At 31.0% G+C, this 26,084-nt stretch overlaps 2 protein-coding genes, 1 long non-coding RNA gene and 1 other non-coding gene across 5 annotated transcripts in view; 3 read left to right on the plus strand and 1 right to left on the minus strand.

Moving 5' to 3' along the window:
• The window catches only part of LOC146995211 (uncharacterized), a 361,401-nt gene that overhangs the window by 14,371 nt on the left and 320,946 nt on the right, over positions 1-26,084 (minus strand). The window lies entirely within an intron of this gene.
• Positions 4,442-4,547, plus strand: LOC146995212 (U6 spliceosomal RNA). Its single transcript, XR_015043745.1, has one exon. It is a non-coding gene; the product is annotated as a U6 spliceosomal RNA (small nuclear RNA).
• LOC146995213 (THAP domain-containing protein 2-like) lies at positions 10,688-15,648 on the plus strand. The gene is made up of 3 exons (XM_085826077.1): positions 10,688-10,955; positions 13,122-13,378; positions 15,639-15,648. Exons 1-3 carry the CDS (start codon positions 10,800-10,802, stop codon positions 15,646-15,648), a joined length of 423 nt encoding a protein of 140 aa, XP_085682203.1. The 5' UTR covers positions 10,688-10,799.
• The window catches only part of LOC118197613 (putative chitinase 10), a 95,926-nt gene continuing 88,177 nt past the window's right edge, over positions 18,336-26,084 (plus strand). The window contains exons 1-3 of one of the 2 annotated variants that reach the window (XM_085825919.1): positions 18,336-18,671; positions 24,463-24,651; positions 24,934-24,960. In XM_085825919.1, the coding sequence (XP_085682045.1) occupies positions 18,569-18,671; positions 24,463-24,651; positions 24,934-24,960 (319 nt within the window). In that variant the 5' untranslated portion in view covers positions 18,336-18,568. The remainder of the gene's footprint in view (positions 18,672-24,462; positions 24,652-24,933; positions 24,961-26,084) is intronic. The other variant, XM_085825920.1, reaches the window with a different exon arrangement.

Consider the following 26,084-nt stretch of genomic DNA (forward strand, 5'->3'; position numbering starts at 1 on the left):
AATATTGAATTAAAAACATCATACCAACGTTTAAAAGAATTACAATTTTTCAATTACTTAAATTCAAATCCTTTAAAATAAGTTTTATAGGATATAATTACTTAACATTAAAACATATGTGGCAATAAATATCTCAGGAATTTTTGAAAACAGTGTATTAATTTTTTAATAAAAATTGAAATATACAATTATAAAGTAAAAGAAAAATATGTACTTACATTTTTTAAAGTATTTTGCCTGTCGTATTTTAAAGTATTTTGCCTGTCGTATAAGTACCAGAAAAAAAAAAAAAAAAGAACTTCATCTGTGATCCACGTCTCTCGCACTTCATTGAAGAAGCAATTAGCGAGGTTTCCTCCAAAAATTTAAAATAAATTTCCTATGACCCTTGTAACAATAAACAAATCTTTGATTAGGAAAGCCAGGTTAGCCAAAATAAGGTCTCAAACGGCAATTTTTTTTATTCCGATACCAATAATTCTTGGTAATTACCAATAACAACATTCATCTTCGAAACGGACACATCCATTCACTTTGAAATCTGAGGAATTAGAAGAGAGGAATAATAAAAGTTTAAAATGGCGCGGTAATGCACAAATATTCAGTAACCAATCAGGGAGCTGATTACATCACGCATAGAATTAAAATTAGTTAAATAATCATTCATAACAAAATCATATTTAAAAAAATGCAAAATTAAATTATATTTTAATATTTAACAGCCATAAATAATGTTTAAAACATTAGATTAAATTTATAGATATTAAAACCAATTACTTTTAAAATAATTTGACGTCATTCATTAGATCATTCACAACATAAAATTCCATAAATATCATAAACAATAAAATTTTTATTTCAAATAAAAGTGCAAAATTAAATTCATTTTCATTATTTACAAGTCATAAATAATATTTAAAACACGGAATTTATGCATAATAAAATGCATTATTTTTTAAATTAAATGACAACAAAGTATCGGTTACCATAAATAACTTGTCCAGCAATGGATTTACCATAAGTTGTATCGCTCGCCAAAAAAGAAAGAAAAAAAAAAAAAAAAAAATTCGCCAAAATCCGTGCAACCGTCTACCAAAGTAGCACCCATAAAATATACGGGACTAGACTCTCTGGTCCTCTGACGCCACGCCACTGCTTCAAAATCCTTCAAAACCATGCAAAAGTATAAGAACAGCGATGCTGATAATGTTTACTAAAGCTAAAACGTTTACTAACATCCCGTGGAAAACTTAACAAAGAAAAGTTGCTATAATTGGTCACATCATACGTCACCACAAAAGAAGATTTCCGCGTGAGTTTTTCTAATGGAATGTATATGAAAACCGCAAAGTTTCCAGACTGGTATATTAAATTTTGGATCACGAAGACTTGATTGGTAATGATTTGATTGAGGTATGGCTTTCTACCAATTAATCGAAATCGCTTTAAATTGTAATCTTATTTCTGATTTCTAGGCTTTAAGTGTCCAAGTCAACAAGGAAACTTTTCAGATCCCTATGACTGCTCTGTATATCACCAGTGCATATTTAATACATCAATTCTTCGGAAGTGCAGGTCAGCGAGGTATTTCGATGATACAAAGAAGAAATGTGTGAAGCAGGACAAGGCTCACTGTGGTAAGCAGATATTTTAAATGTAATTATTTGCATAACGATTATAGTTATATTTGGACAATAGAAACTATTAATACTAATAATGATGATAATAGTAGATGAAAATATAATCGTTACATTCTACAGCAAACTTTGTTCCGTGCTAAGTGATTTTAGTGTTCTCAGTTACGTGAGTGTGAAGCATATCCGACGTTAACAAACTGTGTTGATTTCGTAAAGCATCTGGTCATTGCCATACATTTCCCATCCACAGTTTTGTATTATTCTCGTCCATCCACGCTTTTTATGAACATGTACGAAAATACCCGGCGAGAATTTTATTTTGGGAGCAATTTTCCTCTTAAAATTGATCATGGGTTTTTCAATTTGTTCTATCTGCCATGCATGTTAATACTACTGTAAACCTGGTCTTTTCATGGCCTGCACATATGACTTGAAGTGCTTTTAAGCCCTTTATTTCTACATTTCTTTTGCTTATCTAATCGAAGTTAATCGGTATTTTATGAATCTTTCCAATGTTAGATGACGGAAAGTTGTATTTTTATCTGATATCAAAAACAATCTTCTGAAAACTCGTGACTATACGATCAAGATCTTTTGGTAATATCTGCGCCATTTTTGTTTTTTTGTCATCCTTCCAGATTTCTTTTGTTCAAGAAACGATTGCACCAACCTACTTTTGCTTTCAATTTTTTGCCTTAATCTGGATTGGCTCGTCCCCAATTCAATGCATGAACCCTAATCACATTTCTTGCAACAACATAACAACTCTGGCGGACTTTTTCTGAAATAGCATACCAATCTTTTTCCATATTTCGATTCTACGACTCAAATTATGCCTAGATATTAAATTTTGTTAAATTTGGTGCGAAATTTACGGAGAAATTAAAAAATTTCAGTTTGCGACAAGAACAATTCACTTGGCGAACTTCTAAAAATATAGCAACCTATTTTCCTTTCCCTTCCATTTTGCCGGAGCGGAAAAAAAGGCATTTCGTTCCTAGTCTTTTACATTGTGCATGTACGGGAAAAAGTCACAACCTTCCTACTTTCAAATAATTTTAACAAAGTGCCTAAAGCACATTTGATGTTATTATCGCTTTAAACAAACATGCCGAATTTCAAAACGTGGCAATATATAAATTCATGTATATCTTTGGAAATTTTGAATAAAAAACTGTAATGTTTTGCAGGTATGCTTAGAAATACGTCTACTTTAAGGTGAGGGTAAAAATTTTATAGCCTATAATTAAATTTTTTTTGAAAAATTTGTGAAAATTATTTAAAAATACAAATTTTAAAAATAAATCATAAAAACAGGCGAATTTTATTTGTAATGAACTTGAATTTCGAAATGCGATAGAAAGAATCAAATAAATTTAATAAAAAAAGAGAGCTTAATAAATATATACCAAACTCAATTAACATTGAGGAGCAAAAAGAGTTTTTGTTTTTAAAAACTACTTGTGCGATTTTAACAAACCTTGGTAGTTTGGTACAATTTGAGTCTTAGACTCGAAATATGAAAAAAATTGGTACGTTATTAAAGAAAATATTATTGTGTCAAAATACGTATGTTAGAACAATGCTATATATAAATCTAATATATATCCTAAGTCGCGCTTTCGAGACATGAAAACGCAATTTGAATTTTGTCAATCGGCCAAGTAGAACAGGAGATATAGAACTGTCCCATTTTTTTTTTCGCAGTGTACACGTGAGTTCGTGACTCCACGCATGCTTCGATAAGCAGTGCTGCCAGATGCCATTATTTAAAATTTGTTCTGGATGATGATCGCCGATCTTATTAAATTAATAAGCGTTTGATGATTTGCAAGTCGTGTTCTAGGATAGATATATGGTAAAACTATAAAACTCTGACGTAAATTTATACCTTCTCTTATATGAAGAAATGTACGGTACTTAAAATTCTGGGCAGTTAATATTTACTGACCAGTATGATCATGAAGACACTGAGACCTTTAAAGAAGGAATTTAAAGAAATGCTACAAAATTCTCATACTTATTACGAAAGAACAGGAGATTTTGTTTACCAGATCATTCAGGTAATGAGGTTTCTGCTAACCAGATTATTCGCTCGATATATCGGAGCACACGCATATCCTCTTTTGAGCATTTGGACAGAAAATGTTCATTAAAATTATTTTTATATTTTTGCTTTCTACGTGTTCGTGGACATGGTGTGATTGATGACAACACTTGATGAAGAATCAAAATACAATTTATTCGCCAATATTATACAGGTGAGTTCCAAAGACGCGTTTACAATCGTGGAGAAATAAAAACACGCTGACACAATCAGCAACCCAACCTTCAGGCTACAACGGCGAAGACAGCTTCATGGCAAAGCACTAAAGCACAGCTCAGTTCGGTCGCTCTCAAGCTAATCTCTGAGCTCAAAACACTTCTACGGAATTCAGCATACTACTACACTCAAGATGCTCTTCACGATACACTACTACTCAAGAAACTCTTTCAAGATACATTTCTCGCGTACAGGTAGGGTTTATACAGCTTTTGACCTGCCCTCGAGAACATTCCGAGGAAAACCAGTAAGAATTCGTTCTAGAATTGTCTAGCTCCGTCTATAGCATATAGCAAATTTTGTCCCCAAATGGGTGATTTCGCCAAACCTGGCAACCCTGCCTTTTCTTACCACTTTCTGGCAAACCTAAATCCACTTTAGAGAAGCTATCTAACAGCAGCTGGGCGTTTCGTAACTGTTGCTGAGAATATTTGCGTTATTTTTTCCTTCTAGAAATAAATGCTTTTAGCCTCTGTCCTGCCTATTGCTTTGGCAATACATACACTAAAATTGGAACGATACAGAGAAGGTTAGCATGGCCCCTGCGCAAGAATAATACGCAAAATCGTGAAGCCTTTCACATTTCACTCCCTTAACGATCTCTTTCTTAGCCCATCGGCTGTCTTTCCTTTTAACTTAGCGTATGCACTTTCTGAATCGCTTCATTTCTAATAATGAAGACGTAGAGGTTATTGCATTAATTTGCAAAGCTATTACGTAACATAACGCCTTGGTCCTTATAGAAATAATTGTGTTAAACTTTGCATGGGCTAGTCAATGAATTGAAGATTCAGCCATTATTTTAGAATCTAACTCCTGATATTCTCCGGCATAATTAAATCAATTCTCGCTTTCCGTTCAAACATTAATTTTCTATCGTAAAGGCATTTCTCAATACTTTCTGTACAGCGTTTGCTGTGGAGCAAAAACTCTCCATGATGGCTACAAGTTTTAAACTCAGCTGCATAGCTGCTGTGTCAATTCTCAGTTTTGATGGAACATCAGGTTTATATTAGAGAACTTCCTGTTCTCATGGAACATACTCCGTGAGTGTCTTCCGAAATGGCCGGAAAGTGATTAGGGAAAAACTCGTTAAGGACAACACCCCTTTTGCTGTTTCCTTGCGACGCAAACAAGAAAGATGGAAAAAAGGCTTTTGTCTGAAAAACGCCGAAGGAGTAACTCGCGTCACGCGACGGGAAAGCTGTGTCTTTCCTTTCTGTAACTGTGCTGATATTTTACTTTTTATTTAACCCAGAATTCTTTGTTTAAGTTAAAGACTTCTGGTCTGATTATTTTCCATCTCGGAAAGCTAGTTTACGTTACACTGCTACGCTATCTGGATTTCTTTGCTATATCTCCTACGCTTTCTGGATTTCTTTGATATAGCTCGTGTCGTCATCTATTAGCACAGATGGAAAGAGCAGCATAATATGGTAAATGCCCTTGGTGCTTCAATCAGATATCCATTGATTCAAATCAGATATCCATTGAAAAAGTGTTTTTTAGATGTGCAAACGTTTGCAATATTTGGATCTGTTTCCTGATACTGACCTTAGTGTATATTTGGTGCTGGGACTGTCACGTTACTTGTAAAATCAGTCTCGAGAAGAAGTTGTTTTAACACTACGTGCTTATCCGTGCTCCAAACGACAGTTCCAGAATTCTAAATCGATTTTAGATGCAAGAGACTGCTTGAAATGAAACATTACAGAACTTTGCAACTTCCATAATTTTATGCCCTGCATCTAATCGATCAACAACTCTTCGTCTAGAGTTCTTCCAAGCTTTAGCCTGATGCCATGAAAAACTGTTCCGAGTCCATAAATATGAAAAGAAATTTTGAATTGCACATTTCACAGAGAAATGTATAAAGACCTTGTCATACTTTTAAATGAAGTTGTAGCATATTTTGCGTTGCAGAAACAGATTAGTCGAATGTTGAACTACTATAATTAGATTTTGACTTTGTTCATTCCATGAAAACGCAACGGTGTAAATAAAGTAACTTTTGTAGTAACTTACCAATCCACCATAGGCTCATTCAAATAAGTAACTCTATAAATAATTCACAAGATAAGTAGCATCCAAAATGTTTAATGATAACAGCATATAAAGTTACGGATTATATATCCACATGTATGCAATTAAAATAGTAACGAAATATAGGCAAATAAAACGTATCCAAAAGTTTCGTTTTATTATTCGCCATTGTGTGTGCATTTTTTCCTTGAATAATATAGTAAGGAATTTTGTCAATACCTTTATATAATTGACGCCTTTATATGTTTAATGCAATAATGTATTTTATTTAATATTAATTTTCAGTGTATGTTTGTAAAGAAAAGAATGGTTTATATGAGCACCCACATAACTGCGAAAAGTACATTAAATGCAGAGATGGCAAAGCAATTGTGAAACATTGTTCTAGAGGTAGAACTTACGACAGGGTGTCTAAGCAGTGCGTCAGCTATGGTCTAAGGCGATGCAGGAGAAATGACAAGGAATCAAAAGAATAAAATATACCATATTTTGGGAAAAAGTTATGACAAGCTGCTGGTGCAACATGTTCTAGCGGACATCCATTTCTGCATATTGACTGGTCTGGTTTGAATTTAAGACTTTATTTTTGATTTGAAAGCGAATTTTTTAAAATTAAAGTATCATTAAAATAAAACCTAATTCTAATGTATGAAATTTAGATATTGGATATTGCACTTTTAAGTAAAATTGATAGCGGAAGGTGCGTGTTGCTTAAATAAAATAATTTCTATGAAAAATGAATTGATTTGTTACTTCTTGAGTAGTGTTTTACTTTTCATGCATATAACCATTTTTATGTACACCGTGAAATGAAAAGATTGTCATTTATTTCAATAATTTAACAGATTACTTTGAAATCGTAGTTCGTTCTCGGACTACTGTATTTTCTTGTAAAATAAATTTACATTTTATATAAATATTAACTTTACTGTTATTTTGTAGCTGAAGTCAATAAAAACTGAGTATCATTGCGTGCGTAGGGGTTCGTAATAGATTGAAAGCACATAGAACCCGTTAATAGCTTGATAAAATTAATTTTACCAAAAGAAACACGTTACAGTTCTGGAGCTTTCCACAAAAATACTCGTACAGCTCTTCTCAATATCACACAGCCCAATCAGTAGTTACACTGCAAACTACTAAGAACGTTAAACACAAGGCAATGCAAAGCGCATCTAAAAAAAGCGAAGATCTCTCAATATTCCGAACTCATGCTGAGATAATCAACTACTGAGAAACTACATACTATTGAGAATATTATATAATTTTCCTCCAGCCGTCGAGAAATCTCTAGTACCTTCCACTTCGCCAGATTACTGGAAGGCATATGAGGGTTGGATACGGTCACTGTTACATAGAGGATCAATTACAATTATTAAATGACAATACCCATTACAGATATAAAATGACGGGCCAAAACGTCGCCAAATCTTCGCTACATTTGGCGGCTACTGGCAACTTTTCGCAAAATTTGGCGACAAAATTAGTCGGCAAAACCATCGTTAGCTTGGCGATATCTTGCCAATTTAGCGAGAGAGCGATTTACTCAAATAGACTTGTCCTGTATTCTTAGTTTTCTGGCAAAGCCTTGCTTCTTTATATTTTCATGTCAAGTTATACAAACAAACAAACAAAAGGTTACAATTTCCAATAGAGTTTCATTAAAATTACTTGTTTATGTAGAAAATTCATAACAATATCTAGCTTTTATAAAGGTCTTTAGTACAGGGTAGCTCAGTCTAGCATGCTTCCAGTAATATTGCCTTTTGTAAAAAAAGCATTGCTATAAAAAATCATTAAAAGAAAATTCTAAATACAAGAGGAAAACCTCAAATAAAAAAATCTGAAATGTTTCAGATTTTAAATTACGTCCAAAGGGGCGTTTTTTACATTTCGTGTGCTAACTTTCTTTATTAAATATCATGTTTTTCGCACTTAAACCATAAGATCCACTTCAACAGCAATATCGCAAAATAGTTTTAAAATGAGCCTATCTTTAGAATTTCGGATACACAGTCTCGCGCACTGGATATAAAAATGTTTTTACTGTGCAAACCTTGCCATGGCTCGCTTTGAAATCCTGGAGCTTGTTAATCGAAAATTCGTTAAAGATTTACAAAATATGAAATCGATCATAAAACAAATTCCAAACTTCAAATTTGGTCTTCCAGATGCCCCTATGCGTATGAGGATGACGTCATTCAAAATTCGATGGCTCTATGTACCGTTGTTTTATCACAATGCGAGAAATATACATACATTTATGCAGATTTTTCATTATTTAATTTCTTCAAATATAATGCAAGACTCTAAAATATTGTGGCAACAGTTTGAAAAGTGAACCGACATTTATAGTAGTCCGACGCAAAATGCCAAAACGAAAGTAATAGTCCTTCGGGACTCAAGTCCCTTTGGACTAAAAATACAGTAATTGCCTTCAAATAGTTATTCTTTTCCATGTTTCATAAAGAAAAATGATAATAACACTTAACTTTTAAAATGTTAAGGATTTCAGAGAGAAAAATGTAAGATATCAGCTGCTTTCTGGCCGGTATCCGATCTCCGGACCTTTTGATCGCCGTGCTTCAAAAATTGCTATCTCCAACAGTTACTTCAAGTAGATAGAAAACTTGTGAGTGCTTGTAAGAAGGGTAAGATTTATGCTGCAGTAAATTTCGTTCTAAGGTTTGGAATCACTTAAAACGAATTTATATCTAAAAAGGTTGGTTTCCGACAGTATAAGTAAGAACGTCATGGCAAAAATGAAATAACACTATGGAAACTTAATGAAATGATTTTTAGTGTTTAGTTTATAAAATGTAACTTAAGAACCTACGGAAATATAGTCGCAAAAAAATGAGAGAATGGGAATGAGAAATCTGATCAGCCAAAAATATTTTGGACGAACTGACTTAAGGAAACCTAGTCCGGAACGTTTACTTTTAGAATAAAAATATGCAAAAGGCGTCGAAGATTTAGAGTATGGATGAAGCATTAGTTTATGTACACAAATTATTTACTTACAACCTAAAGAACTGAAACTTGAATTCGACATTGACATATAACTTTGCGTAATGTTTTTCCAGATTATTCGAAAGAAACTTCTCACCTTTTGAGGGGTGGGGTGAAGGAAAAGAGACATGTATCTGACTTTTTTCGGAAGAAAGACTGAAAGTCTGCTAACTTTCTTTACCTTTTTTATTTAATCATGTTTTAAATAGTAAATCGTGTGTGTCGTTTCTTTAAAAATCTTCGATGAGATTTTAAAGAAATCTGTTTATTTTCAGGTATTCTAGTGCAATAATTACCATAATTAATTTGTAAATGGAAATTCTGCAAACGAAAATTCATGTCTAAGATTAATATTTAAAGAAACAAATCCTTTAACCACTTTTTGTGCTTAGACTTTGATAAAGATAATTATAATTTAGGGGGAAATATTGCACTATTCTTGAAGTAATTTTTCGATAAGGCACTTCTACGCGTTTTGCGTTTATATGGTGACGGATTATTTTAATAACATTTATTGACTGAAAAAGAAAGATTTAAGGGATCTTTTCCGTTATAGGACAATCGCGACAAGAAATTTTTAATATAAAGATATGTGCGCCAGCTGATATAAAATACTACTAGAAAATACCACAAGCATTGCGCTTGTAGTATTTCCTAATAGTATTTTGTCTAATTTAAGCTTAGTATGTGGATTATTTGGAGATGCTGGCACAAAAAGCGAAAATCTATTTGAACCGATCTTTTATTCGACAGTGTTGCTTACGGCTCACTCTTAACTTAGTTTGATTGATTATTCGCTATCTGCAGAAGGAGCGGGATGCTTTCATGGAGAGTTTCCTATGAGAAACTGGCTCATATCTACATTATATGAGTAAGGAAGACCACCAAAGTGCTCATGCAGCCAACCCGTTCGTTGGGATTTGAACTTACGTCGAACTACCAATGTTTATAGACTTAAACCCTTTCCGGCATGCTACCTTTTAAAGTCGGAGTTTTGATAAAAAAAATAAATAAATAAAAAAAAAAAGTAGGCAGTCTAATTAAGCCTTAGAGGAGTACACAAGTAAAATTTTGTGAAGATAGCACTTGTTGTTTTTATTCTGTGGGTGTGCCCAAAGTGGCACAGTGATTGAATAGAGCTTCGAAAAGAGCGCTGAAACGAGCATTGTTGTCAATGAACTGACCGATGAGATGCGGAGAAACAAAGAATACAGAATCTCAGTTGTCCTAGATTATCGGTGAGCCCGGTCTGGGCACACCTAAGGTTCGCTGCTTGATTTTAGGCAAGATTTCAATGTAAAATGAAAAACTAATTTAGAATAAGGAGATTAGCATACAACCAAAAAATAGCATAGAAATTTCTTTTCAAACAATTTCTTTAATACCCTAAAATAAAATAATGGAAGATTTCTTTGAAAAATGAGGTCCTAAAAAAAACATGGCTAAAATATATGGACTGGTTTGTATTGAGCTGCCATCTACTATAAATGAAGAAGGTTCAGAGTAACCTATAGTAACTTATAAATCCTTTTTCATTCAATTTTTCTGTGCATAAAGAAGGAAATTCTTAGGTGTGTCCAGACAGTACCTCCTATATACGAAGCCAAGCCTCTAGGGTTGCTTGAACGGTCTGACGTCATCTAAGTCGTCATTCCTACCATCTTCCTCGCGACAAAGAATGAAAGAATATACTTCGGTGTCGTAGCGTAGTGAACTGACTGTTGTTTGAAAGTGTAGTGTGCTCTAATAGAACATTTTTCATTTAAATTACTTTATTTTTTATTATGCCACATAAATGCTGTGTTGCAACATGCAAAGGAAATTATAAGAATGGCCCGAAGGTGGCTGTATTTAGTTTTCCTACGGAAGAACAACTGAGAAAACAATGGATTTGGAACTGCAAACGAAAAGATGGATTCAAGCCTACGAAACATTCAAAGGTAAGCATGCATTTCATTTTTAAATTAGAAAATTCCTGAAAGATTAATGTCATTGAAAGAAGCATGACTTGAAACTGTGAAAACAAAAAATTCTGATTGCAAGGGAAATAATTTACTAAAGTTCCATTGCATTCAACCATAGAAAATAAAACTAAGTTTTAATTATTTTCTATACAAGCATAGTTATATATTTATTTACTAGGCAGAAATTTCTCTTATTATGAATGAGTATTATTAATGAATTCTTTCAGTAATTTATATTTTCGGCGTCGGGATCTTTATAACACGCACATTGATTTGGGATTGATTAATCTTTCAGGAATTTATGTTATACAGAGCTTATACTGAATTTTAAAGTGATTATAAAATGGACCCTTTTCTCAATAACTAGTCAATAGAAAATCCACCAACCTTATAATGTTCATATTATAACTTTAAGTAGATAAATATAAAATGCTTCAAGTAGTAATTTTAAAGCCGTTAATTTAAAGTTGTTTTAGATATAAGTATTTAACTGTTTGGGTATACTATTTCTTTTGATTTAGATAATTCTCGTTCCACCTATTTTATTTTTATTTTTTTTCTTTTTAAAACTGAATGTATGCAATGCCCATTTATTATATGCTAGGAGCATTTGAGAATGCATTTTGCTCGTAACTCATGTGAACAGGAAATTAATGCTAATTATGCAATGTTCTAAACTTTATTAATTCTAAAATCCTTAAAAAAATTATGAAATATATGTAAAAGAAAACAATCGTATAAATGGACTAGTTTTGACAGTAATTATTTTAATTTCTGGAATAAGTTACAAGGTGTTTAAATTAAACTGTCTTGTTCAAATAATATTGCCTAAGATTGTAAGCTTACTAGTTTTCACTACATGTTAGCATAAATCCTAATTAGCCTATTAAATTGTTTCATGCACACACACATTTATAAAAGTACGAGTTTCTTATGCCAATAACACCTACCTTGTTACAGTGGTTCACTTGCTACTGGCAGTAAGTTCTTGTGGGCTTGAAATTTACATTAATTTCCTATCTAAAAACACTTATATAAGGGGTTTTGTTTATTTATACTTGTTGCAGTGGAATATGAAAATGTTTCATTGTATTAATAAGTTATATAACTTTTAAAATATTTGAAAAAAGTTAAGAAAATTATATGGAAAATAAGCAATCTAGTGAGCCTTCCACAGTAATATAATGTCAAACACGATTGATGAATGTGAATATTTCACTCCAAAATTACATAAGAATAGCCTAAAATATTTAATTACTGCAAATAAACTGTTAAATATACAAATTCTTGTTTTTTTTCTTTGTGTATCATATTTTAGCACTTATACTTGTTTCAATAATTCAAGAAAAATGAATTTTTTTTAATGACTAATGATGTTTTATGCTCTTAAATATAAACATTCATAGGCACACAAGTAAATTTGTACTTCTGGTTGTGAACATATCATTTGTAAAAATGTTTAGAAAAAGAGCAAGTAACTTTATATTTGAATGGTACGAATGAATGTGGTTAATCTTATTCTTATCCATCAACTGATGGTTAATCTTATTCCTTTTATAACTGTATTATCACCATTTTGAATGTAATTCCATAACCAAGTGTTGTTTTCAAATAACTGAAGAAAGAAATATTTAGGATGTAGCAATTATATATTACATGAGCAATTGTATGTTACTTGAGGATGTATCAATTAAATATTACTTATGTTATATGCATTTGACATATGACAACAAACATGTGCTAATTATTTGCACTTTTCAAAACTTTATGACAGCATCCATGGCTCTTTTTAGCCCAAAAGAGTTAATAGTTTTGTTTTAAGATTTTGCATTATTCACTCTAAATGGCTGCATCACTTTTTGGCATTGTGCACTTTAAATGGCTATATCTCTTCAAATTGTTACCATCCAAACATTATCGCCCTGTATTATTTTTAAAGAAATTAAATGATGAACGTTTTCCACAACGGTAACCCTTCCCTTAAGCAGATAGCTCTTGAGTGCTTTGCCATGATTAAATAAAAATACAATAAAACCCTTATTAGACTGTGCATGTATTTAAAGGATGGCGAATGCTTACGATTTTATAATTGTTTAACCTTTTGATGCATGTTTATTTATTTGCTCTTTTTCATATTAAAAGGTGTGTGAACTTCACTTCAAGCAAGAGGATGTTCTGAGGCAAACTGAATTCTTTGATGAGAAAACTGGAAAGAAGATCATTATACCATTGTCATATCCTCGTTTAAAGAATGGTGCAATTCCAAGTCTGTTTCCTGATGGTCCGAGTCATCTTAGTTCCAGTGTTTCATCAAGGGAATCACCAGAGCATAAAAGACTCAAAAGAGAACAAGATGCACTCGAAAAAGCCTTAGCCTGTAGCTTAGCTGAAAACGAAGAGTATGATCGAAAACAAATGTTTTATAATTTAGATGAACTAAAAATTTGTTTTAATACTGTGAATTTACCAGATAACTGGATAGTTATACACAGGCCTATACATACTATGATTCTTAATATTTCTAATGACAATCATCCAAGAATTCTAAAGTCATTATTTATTGATTGTAATTTGAATATATCTGTAGCAATTAGAAATATACCTATTAAATCACTGAAGCAATATGTAATCCCATCAAAAATTAACAACCTTAAAGATATTTTAAGTATTTTAGAGAAATTAGACCTATTTGCCTCAAATGATTCATCTGAAGACAGTATTCAAAATTATTTACAAATTGTAAATGAATTAATGACAATTTTAAAAGAGAAAATTCCACATAAAAACAATGAAATAAATTTTCTCCTTGAGCAACTATCAAACTTGAATTCAGAAAAACAGCAATATAGGTATTCTGCAGACTTTCTAATATTTTCCACTTTACTTCACACAATTTCACCACATGCATATAATTTTATTCGAAATTCAGAAAATATTATTATGCCTCACCCACGGACCATTCAGAAAATTTTTTCAGATTTTAATATATATCCAATAAATGAACAATACAACCAAAAGTTCCTAAGCTGCATAAAATTTAAATTTCAAGAGCTATCAGAAAAAGATCTGCTTGTTATTTTAATGATTGATGAAATTCATCTAAATCAAGCATTTGATTATAAAGGTGGTAATTTGTGTGGAATGGCATATAATTGCAAAAATGCTGCGTCTAGTGCATATGTTTTCATGATTCACAGCCTATTATCTGTTTATAAGGATGTTGTACATATTTTGCCGGTGAAAACACTTAGTGCGGATAATTTGTATATTTATATTAAAAAAATTGTTGTGGGATTAGAAAATATTGGGTTTAAAATTATTGCTATTGTCACTGACAATAATTCGATTAATAAAAAGGCTATGTCTCTGTTTTCAGAACCACCTAAAGTTAGTATTGTTTATCAAAACCCTGTTGACAAATCTAGGCCAATGTTTTTTATTATTGATACAGTGCATATTTTAAAATGCATTAGAAATAACTGGATAAATCAAAAAAATAATAATCAGAGTATGTTTTTCCCAAGTTTTGATGATGCTTCACATATTGAAACTGCATCTTTTTCTTGTATTAAAAAATTACATGAATCTGAAACTGGTAAGTTATTAAAGTATGCTTATGGTCTGACAATAAAAGCTCTATATCCAACTAACTTAGAAAAACAAAGTGTAAAGCTTGCATTGCAGATTTTTAATGATAATGTTGTTGAAGCATTATTTTCTTTTGGGCAGCAGAAAGAAATAATAAATTCCCAAGAAACTGGAAGTTTTATTAAAATAATAAACACATGGTGGTCAATTGTAAATGTGAAATCTATTTTTAAAGGGGTTCATAAAAATAATGTATTTGAAACACCTTTCACTGTGGCAGAAAATGATGAAAAATATGTTTTTATGAATAACTTTTTGAATTGGCTAGATAGTTGGAAAAATTTGAATTTAACCTCTGGTTGCCTAACCAAAGAAACTCACTTTGCAGTATACCATACAACGTATGCTTTAATTGAGATATCAAGGTATTGTATAAATGAGTTGGGTTTTAAATACCTTTTACTTGGAAAAATACAAGCAGATATGTTAGAGGCTAGATTTGGTAAGTACAGGCAACTGGCTGGAGCTCACCATAATATTTCTATCAGACAGGTTTATGAAATAGAGGGTAAATTAAGACTTCAGAGTACATTACCAACCCTAATAAATTCTTCAAAATTTGGAAATATTCCTCTTCATGTATCTGATTTTAAAGACACCGAAGAACAAACTTTTGATGACACTGATGTACAAACATTCATAGATGAAATAACAGTTGAAGATAGTGATATACACGACATAAAATTGGATGTACCTATTTTGACTTATATAGCTGGATATTGCTGTTATTGTATGCTAAAAAAGTTAAAATGTGATGTATGTAAATCCAATATTACTATTGATAAGGAGTTAGCTTTAGAAAACGATGAAAATATTCATTCATGGATTAAGGTTTTTGATAGAGGTCTTATGTATCCTCATCCTGATATTTTACATGCTGTTATATACAATTTTATTGTTGTTAAGAAACTTATTTCAGATGAATATGAGCAAAAATTTTTATTTTCGGCAAATCCACGAGTTACAGTGTGTAAAATTACTCTAAATTTACTTCATGAAAATTTTTTTTAGAGTTGAATGACTGTCCTAAACTTCATGACCCTCAAATTATTTTGAAAAACATCATACAAGCATCAACGAATATTTTTCTAAATAATTACTGCAAAAAGTTGAATGATAATCTTTTAAGTAACAATTTAAATAAGCAACGGAAATTGAAAACATTAAAAAAATAATTTATGCATACAGCAGAAATGACATATACTATGTTTATAAGTTAGTAAACTTTATAAAATAAGATAGTGACACTAATCTATTGTTTCTTATTATCTTCAGACTTAACTTGTAATTCATTTTATTTAAATGAATATTTTTTTGCAGAATGTGGATAGTATGTTAAATAAAAAAATAGTGCTTTTTCTATTTGTGTTGTGAAATCTTTACCAACTCTTTCAAAATGCATGCACACACACACACACACAAAAAGCATTTGTAATAGTTAACTAATTATGACAGTAAAGTGCTAAAGTTGTTAAGTCTCTTATATAATATCATTTTGTGCAAAATAGGTGTATTTATTGTAAACTAGAGAAATATTGATTTTTGAAGATAAAATACTTTGCCAATTAATATTATTATTGTTTAGATTTTGAAATCAGTATCTTGCAATTTTTTAATATTATTTTAATTGAAGCAGACATGTTTATTACATTAATTTTACACTGTAAGAAGAAAATAAATATAATTTGTTTTTACCTACAATTCCATATGAGTTATTTTTATAGATATTCATGCATTTTTATGGAGGAAATTCACTGTATTCTTATACAATATTTCATTGTAATACATGCTAGATTCTGTCAAAACTAAAATGAAATACTTTGGGATTAAAATTTCTAATGATGTGGTTGTACATATACAGGGGAAAACTTATCAGAAATAAATTGAGTAAAAAAATATTTTTAATCCTTCCAAGCTGTAAGGCTTCATGCAGTTATACTAAACTATTTTGATATTAAAGAGACTTAACTGTAATAAAAAATAAGTAGCATCAAGTTACATAAATAAATAGTCATCCCACCCATTTTCCCACTGTAGTATGCAATGCCATTTCCTATTACTTCCAGTTATAAATTTACTAGTACAAAAAATTCAGGCCAAAAAAATAAATAAATAAAATCCTTTTTATATGTTTTGAATCCTAATTGTGTTGCTTTCCTTTAATAAAAATCTGAATTATTTTGAAAATTTTAAATCTTACTTTACATCTTAACAATCAGGCTATATTTATTTTCATTTATAATAGGAAAATACATAAAACTTGTTATTCTTTCAATTCTAAGAATTGAGGACATTTATTTGATCTATTTAGATGTTTTAAAAGTTCCTACTGATTACCCTGATAAAAATTCCAGTAAGTACATATATAAACTTCATATTTATCATTTGCTAAAGAATTCTCAAATAAGTTACAATGAAATGCTTTCAGGAACAAAAATTTACAAGTTACAAAAAAAAAAAAAAAAAAAAAAAAAAAAGAAAAAAATTATATGCACATAATTAGACAAAAGGGATGTTACAAACATTTAACAATAAGAATGAAACATAAGAATTTTGAATTCCTAGCAAGTGTCAAGTTTGTTGAATTTTTACAATTTTTCTTTTTTTTATTATTGGGGAAGATGCAGTTATGTATTCTCAAATAATGATCTAATTTAAAATGCCTAAATATATGAAATGTTTTGCTACCGTATTTTAAAACTACCAATGAATAAATATTGATAGATGCTAAAAAATAGTATTTTTCAAATCATTCTCCAGGTTTCTCATCTGTTAAGAAATTCAGTCCCACACTGAAGTGAAAAAAAAAGCGGAAAATGACTAAACAATTATGTGTAAATTTGTATTTACGAGAAACAGAAAATGCCGTTAAAAATTGATTAAAATTAATTTAAGGATTTTTAGTGTTAATCAACTGTAAACTTGCTTAATTATGCATTATCCTCTTTGTTAAGGAAGAAAATATTTAATAAAATATATATTCTTCAGAAAGCAAACCAGCATCAGCCAGATATTCAGTATATATTTATTACTACTAATCTGAAGTATGTTGAATTAATTTCTTTACTATACTGTTATTATTTTAAGCGTAAAAATATATAAGGAAAGTAAGGTTAGGTATTTGAAATTAGAAAATGCAGTCGATGAAATCAAATCGGAATATATATATTTGCACACACACACATACATATATATATATTTAAAACCAAACGATATAGTAAGCCTTATGCAAGGAAATAAAAACTACTTTTCATTTTCTCTCCTCTTAAAGGAATAACAGCGATAAGTGGTTTCATGTGGCAACCATGCTTTCTGTACATAAGGACGACTTTAGTGACGTAGTGTGCGGCGTGCCGTGGCTTCGTTTATAGGAGGTACTGGTCCAGACCGGACACACTGTTCCTCAAAGGGTTAACGCAGCATCGCTGCTGAGCTGGCCACCTTTAAATTAAATGCGTCCTTATCATCGCTTATAACAATTGTTTTTTAAAATAAATGTTATCAAGAGGAAGTTTTTAAAGTGTTTCATTGTATTAGAATTTTCTATTGATTGAAATAAATAACCTAAGAGACATACATTGCCATTATGTTTGCCAACAGCTGGAAAGATCAGAGTTTTGTTTAATGCGGTAACAACGAACAGATACATTTTTGTGAAATATACCATATAAATAGAGATGGAGTGCATTCTAATTTTAAAAATGAATTCGATCGTTTTCAGAAGGTCAAACTAACATTTGCAGAAAAAGAACGCAAATTCAGCTATAACACATTATTTGAGACGGTAGCCTAAACACGATGCGCTTCTTTGATAAAAATGGCGCCATTTTTATATCGGTCTCCAGCATTGAATCAGCAATAATTTTTGTAAGCGCAGCATGCGAGATTGAATTTCTCGATATAAGTAATTTTAAAAAATCTTATTCGAGCAGTAATCCAGAATGGTAAAGCTTCTGCGTTTGGTAATCGCTTCAGCGTTTGTTTGGTGTTCTCATGGATTACGATTGGATTTCCCTCAAAATTTGTTTGCCAATTGGTTTCAAAGTAAGCGTACTAAATTTTAATTCAATTAAAGCTTTAAAAATAGTTATAAGTTAAATAATTAAGTTAATAGTTAAATTAAATAATATGCTGTATTATTTAACTAAATAATAAAAATTACAACTAAAAATAATACAGCATATTATTTATATATTACTGTATTATTTAGTTAAATAATAATAATATTATTTAATTAAATAATACAGCATATAATTATGCCATAAAGTATATAATGTGCATATTTGAATTTTTCCCCATAATTCTGAAAGGTAATAAATTTTTTGGACGTGTTTTTCTAACATTTGTTACAGTAATACCACTAATGATATTTAACTCCCCCAAAAAAGAAACCAGTTTTCAACAAAAATGTAATGAAATATATTTTTCAAACGTAATTTAGCAATAAAACACAAGTCTATCGACAGTTATGCATAATATTGAAGAGCAAAGCTTTCAAGGATATACATTTGCTTTAATTTATTATAAAATTTATAAGCAAAAAAATAATAATAAATAAACAAACAAATTAATTAAAAATCTTAAAATCTTCAGATTTTATTTTTAACGTTTTCTGTGTAACCTTTATTTATTAAATATAATGTTTTTCTCCCTTAAACCATAATATTCAATTCAACAGCAGTATCACAAATTAATTTAGAAACAGCATATCTTTAAAGTTTTCGATACACAGTTTGGAAATATTTTTTTTTTTTCCGCGCAGTGTTGCGCAGTGAAACGGACATTATAGTGATTCAATGCAAAATCGCAAAACGAAACCAATAGTGCTTCAGAGACAAAGCCCCTTTGAACTAATAACATTTAATAGTACTGCATTTAACATTAGATACCCTTGAAGTATCGATTAAATGGACTTTTTTTCTTTTAAGAACCTTCAAGCGATCTTAGCTACTGCAATTTAAAACCGCGGGAAGATGCATTTTCAAGCTTGAACACTATCACTACGATAAAGATTCACACGAACGCAAGCAGTTTGTTTACAGTGGTTGGCAAGGGAACGATAACAGTTTCGAAACGAAAAAGGAATGTGAAAGAAGTATTCTAGTTCAGAAAGTACGTCATTTGATAGCATAGTAATCGTAGAAGGGTAACCTGTCGATAGTTTGATGCATTTTGGTTTTTAAACTAGAAATAAGCATTTTAGTTTTGATTTATCGTTTGCATTAGTTGCACCGTTTTCTTTAAGATGAAGTGTTAAGCCGATTTCAAATCAAATGATATTCTTTTTAATAAGGCTATTTAGAATTGCATCAGATGATGGCATTTGATTTGATTAAATTAGACAAAACTCTTATTCCTTTATTCTTTTATTCCTTAATTACCTACCTTATTATTTCCTAATTGCATCTTTATTCCTTCTTATTATTTTCATCTTTAGTCCAAAAGGTCTTTGTCTCTGAGGGACTATTGTTTTCGTTTTGCAATTTTGCGTCGAATCACTCTGAATGTCCGTTTTACTTTTCAGACTGTTGCCACCCAATATTATCGCCATGTACTATATTTAAAGAAATTAAATAATGAAGAACCTGCATAAATGTATGCATATTTCTCGCATTGTGATAAGACAATGGTACCTAGAGCCATCCAATTTTAAAGATGTAATCCCTCTGCGAATATGAAAGCCCAAATTTGAAATTTGGAATTTGTTTTATTATCGATTTCATATTTTGTAAAACTTTAACGAATTTTTGATTAATAAACTCCAGGATTTAAAAGCGAGCAACGACAACGTCGTACAGAAAAAACATATTTATTTCAAGCCCGCGAGACTGTGTATCGGTTATTCTAAAGATATGCTCTTTTTAAAAATTATTTTGTGATATTGCTGTTGAATTCAATTTTATGGTTTAAGGGCGAAAAGTATGATATTTAATTAATATTAAAATATCCTTTTGTATAATAATTAAGTTAAAAACATTAAAGAAATTAAAAATAGAATGAATTTTATTTAGCTAAGAATGGACCAAAATAACAGGAGTATGAAGAGTTTTAATTCACTAGAACAGAGCAGGTTGCGTGAAAAATCACCATGGGAGTTAGAAAAATGGTGTTTGTTTTTCTTTCGTTTTATATGATACAGCAGAACTTCAATCATTAGAATCAATTGCGACTGGACTCCATTCAGATAATAAAAAATTCGGATAAATGGATTTTTTCGGAAGAAAAGGTCTACGTACATTTTAATTAATTACTGTATGTACTGTAAGTTGAAAATGGGAGAAAAACTATTTTTAAAGAAAAAGAGGTTTTAATTAATTAAAATGAAAAAGCAATACTTTTACGTACACACATATAGCGTACTGTACAGTACTTACAAGTGCTGAAAGTCATTGCTTGCTGAACAACTCGGTCAAAGTAGGCTGTTTGACTGTCTTCATTCGTTTTCGGGCAGCCAAGTCCGCTCGACAATGAGAAGTTGCATGTGGTCACACTCGAGCTGACGCTCCATCCACTACAACGCAGTTTCGAGGCCGGCAAACGCTTCACCAGCTGATGGTCCCGTGTCTGCGCCTGCTTCATCTTCGACATTAAGGTCATTTTCTTCCTCGACACTTTCTTTTCTCACACTTTCAATAAATTCCTCATCATTTAGAATTTGAAACCCAGAGTCTGACGGGTCACGCACCCTCCATTCTGCTGTATCGTCAACACTAGCTTTTGAAAATCCAGGAATTTTCAAAAGAATGTTTCTTAACTCCTCAAGTGATGAGTCATCCTCATCTTTTCCTGTCTCTTCTCTCTCTTTTTTTCTTAAATTCTGAAAGCGATTCGGATACTCGGACATCAGATAATTGGAGTTATACTGTACATTAAAATTTAATATACGAATATTAATGATATATTTGTAAATATATGTTCAACTAAGACACAGTTAACAGCAACAAGAACAAAATATAAACAGACAAAAACATAGTTCACGGCAACAAGAACAAAAAACAGATAAAAAAGTAATAAAATAATAAAAGTAGGAAATAATGCAAGCATGTAAATAAACAATCTGTAAACCATGACAGATTAAAAAAAAACTAAATTCACAGAAAACTGAAAGAGTTATGAAACCAAATAAATGATAAAAACTTTAAGACAACAAGTGGAAGAATTTCTAGGTCTCTTGTCTAACATCCTGTTAATATTTCCATTTTACATTCCTGTACTTCACATGGGAAAATATACCGCAAAAGATAATTTTTTAGAGTTCGAAAAAGATAAATATTCCTAGCAATGCATTAAGGACTTTGTAGTTTATTCTACAGAGGAAATATACAGTACAACTTTTTAAACTTCGTGTCAATGCTTGAAAACGAAGATGGAAGTTCTTTAAGAAAATCAATGAATGCAGCAACAAACAAAAATTTATTTTTCATGAGGTTTTCATGAGGTTTCATGAGGTCGTTTTCATGAGGTTTTTACAGCAGCGTTCTACGGGAAACCTAATTTCGGCTCCGAGTCTGTGAAAAAGCTAAGATCTTAGCTCAGACGCTTGGTTGTTCATACTTTAAAGCACGTAACGGCTGGCTAAGAAATTTAATTGCAGGCATTGTGTCCGTCAAACAGCTTAACTTTGACCGAGATGTTCAGCAAGCAATGACTTTCAGCATTTGTAAGTATTACGTACGTGTTGTACGCTATAAAACATGTACGTAAAAGTGCTGTCTTTTCATTTTAATTAATTAAAAATTTCTTTTTCTTTGAAAATAGTTTTCTCCCATTTTGAACATACAGTAATTAACTAAAGTGCATGTAGACCCTTTCCTTGGAAAAAAAATCAAATTATCCGAATTTTTTATTATCCGAATGGGGTATGATGCCAGTTGATTCGGATAATTGGAATTCTACTGTATTTGGATAGCGTAATTTAAATAGATAAATACTCTTAAAAATTTGTATTAGATATTAGGTACCATAAATAGTTCTGATAATCTGACTTTCTTAAATAACCCTCTTTTTACTTCCTTGTACGAAGTGAAAAGGAAGTATTGTAATCGCGAAAAGTTTCAGCCAGCATATTTCAACGAAAATATCCATTTTGACCGCTAACGAATGCAATTTAACGATGTTTTGCGTGACATCTGTACGTAAAGACAGAATAAAAGACTCTTTTCCTCCAAAAAAATTATAAAACAGCTTTAAAATGAATTCTGAAGAGAATTTTTTCGTGGTGTCTGTACATACGTATGTATGTATCTCGCATAACTCAAAAACGAGTGGCCTCAGAACGTTGAAATTTTGCATGTAGGACTGCTATAACATGTAGATGTGCACCTCGTATTTTGGTTGCAATCGGCCGCACCAAACGTATACAACTATATTTATATATATATCCACTGTGTTACCCGGTTCAGTGATCTCAGTTTCTTTACTCTTATATGTTTGTAAATTGTGCATTTTTTGCTTTAAAAATGATTGAATTATGTTGCTCTTTTCTTTCGGTTAAAGTTTTTATGCCTTTAGGAAATCTGCAAGCAATATTTGTATAATTATCAACAGTTTAAAAGCTGTTTAAGTGCGGTTAAGCCTAATTTTTAAATAAAATGGCGGATATGTTTGTTTACATTTGAAACAGCAGAATAGTAGATTTGTTGCTAATCTAGAGAGTGGGCGTTTTCCTGGTTTTCCCCATGTGTAACGTATATACGAGCCAGTTTCCCTTAGAAAGTCCTCCACGAAGGCATCCCTCCCCTTAGGCAGATAGCCCTCGTGTGCTTTGCCATAATTAAATACACATCACACCACCAATCTAGAGAGACTAAGCTTCGCAGCAACAAAGATAACGTCTTCTTTTATTATTGCGAATTAAAGCATGCTTAATCCTTTTTGGAATGTTTTCGAGGAAATAAGTGTTTAAGATTTACTTCGTAATTTTTAATATACATATTTTAAGTTTTTGTGTACTTTTGCCTTGTCGCGATGTGAGAACTGAATTAATTGAATGAGAAATACTGAATCGTCTGTGAAAAACTGTTTCGTTTTTGTTTTGTTTGCTTAATTTCTTTTATACATCGTTCTAGATTTATTATAGTATTTGAATAGAACATGTGGCAATGATTAGATAATTCTTGAAATAATATAAATTTTGTGCATTCTGAGTTATAATATGAACGAAATATAACGCTGTTAAATGAACCTAGCGCCAGAGTGTCGCTATGGTAAACAGATATAGTGAATTTTAAAAGAGTACATTTATTATATTTGATCTTATGCGCTATCGACGAAGTAGATTTAATGAGTTTAAATGAAATCCAATAAGTTTAAATGAAATGCAAGACAAAGTGCGTATAATTTAATATTCCATACAATGAAGTCATGTGGTGTACACATCAGATTTTTTAAATAAATTTGACACTTTTTTAAATAATGCAATAAAATGTGAAACTCACATTTCTGCTTAAGAAAGAATAAGCCATAGTAATAATTCACTTCTTTTTTTTTTTTTTTTTTTTCCATGCGTTATGGTTAGAGTTACTATGCCATTATTAACGGAATAATAGAAAACGTCCTTTTAAGTAATGATTATATCAAATTTTAGGCTTTAGGTTTCCCAGAATGATTTCAGATGAGGCAAAGGAATTTCAGATTAATTTAAAAATAAGAGAAATCTTCAGTGAGCAAAGGGAACTGAGAAAAATATAATTTTTTTTTAAAAAAAGTAATATCATGAATCTCGCCAATACGAGATAAAGAAATCAGCGGTTTCTTTGCACGTCTTTTAGCCTTTATAGTATATGATATGGATTTGCATCGATATAGTGATCTAATAAGCATTATTCACTTACAGAAAATAACATAACTGCTGACTTCAAATGCATCAAAGATGGACTGTACCGAAATTCTGAGAGTTGTGAGCATTATATCCAATGTTCTAAAGGCATTCCTTATGAAAGATCATGTTCGAAAGGTTTACATTTCAGCATAAAGACCCATAGTTGCGAAGCACCTTGCGACGCTCACTGTGATCAAATCTACGGTAAGTTCAAAACATTCAAGATTTTTTTTTCCAAATTTCATATCATCTTTTTTTAAATCTACAAAAGTTTAGAATTATCCGCAAGAGTAAAAAATACTTCCTGTGTTAGTTTAGAATAATGCGTTAGTTCTACCACTAGATTGAAATTTAGCTGAATAATTAGTTAAGTTTGAAGTAGAAATATGAAAATCGAATATTTAGATTCTTATTGCTACTTTGTTCATTTATCAAAAAACATATATTTTAAAGAATAGAAAATTATAAATTTGTTAAATGTTTCAGCGGAAGAATGTGGATGGAAATATTCTGGTGAGTAAAATTTTTCAAAAATCCCTTTTTTAGTCATACTATAAATGAGAATACCGCATCAGAAATTCATAATAAAAAGAAAGTAGAAATTTTTAACAGATTTAATATTGTAACTATGAATAAAAGTAAAGCTTTCTTGTTAGAAAGCATGCAAATTACGATATAAACAAGAATTAAACGAGGAAAAGGAATCATAGATAGAAATTACTAAGAATGACGCAAGCATACTTCGATGGCTATCATCAATAAATTGATGAATAAAATAGCTGATAAAAAGTAAGATCTAAACCAGAATTAAAGATTTTGATACAGAAATGGGAAAAAAATCAACGCATGATTTATATTTTCAGAGACTGGTATGAAGAAATATAAACCAGTAATTGAGAAAATTCGAAGTTGGGCATTTGATTTTAAATTTGTGATATAGTTTGTTTAGCAGTTTAAGCGAAACACAACCAGACTCTCTGGACAAAAAGAAGGATGCTTACAGAGAACTCTCTTGGAGCAAATACCGGTTCAGCTAACCACTGGCGGGCTCTGATTCTTTGCTCAGAGCTAGATTTGAATTTACATAGAATTTGAATTTTGTTATAGAATTCTGAAGCAACTGGTTTTTGTCCTTATGTCATTCCAGTAACAATAAACAAGCCTTCTGCAAATTTATGGTAAAACAGCATCATCTGGCAGTAAGGATCACTCAGATTATTGACAAGTTTACAGGGCTTTCCTTCGTTTGAATAATCAATTATTTAAATTTTTGTTATATTTTCTGAACTCCTCATTTCTTCTTGCATTTCCTCGCTAAGATGCAAAGTAAGTTAAGTGAAGAAGCGTATTTAAACGGGCGAAAAAAAAAAGTTGAACGTGATTTCGCTAAAGTACAGAGGCAACTTGCTATTTTGTTCTTTCTGCTGTTAATCTTAGCTACTGACACACCTTGTGGCCGTTTATTAAAACCTATCGCCGGTGTAGATTGCTGAGTCAGTCTGTTGGTTTTAAGTAATCCAGCACTACTCCTTGCCATTTATTGTTAAATTATTCTGAAGTTTCTAGTTGAAGCAATCGGTGTTATTGCGAGCACGAAGTACGTGCACTATTTGTTAAAGATTTTTAATCAAATAAAA

Source organism: Stegodyphus dumicola, chromosome 10, assembly GCF_044657685.1.
Source record: "Stegodyphus dumicola isolate Sdum_Otavi_A_Nest chromosome 10, ASM4465768v1".
Taxonomy (NCBI): Eukaryota; Metazoa; Arthropoda; class Arachnida; order Araneae; family Eresidae; genus Stegodyphus; species Stegodyphus dumicola.

Bases quoted from the DNA above. Each gene is read 5' to 3' on its own strand.
- LOC146995213 (XM_085826077.1), top strand. From the start codon at position 10,800: ATGCCACATAAATGCTGTGTTGCAACATGCAAAGGAAATTATAAGAAT. The intron at 10,956-13,121 runs GTAAGCATGCAT...TCATATTAAAAG, and splicing joins AGCCTACGAAACATTCAAAG to GTGTGTGAACTTCACTTCAA.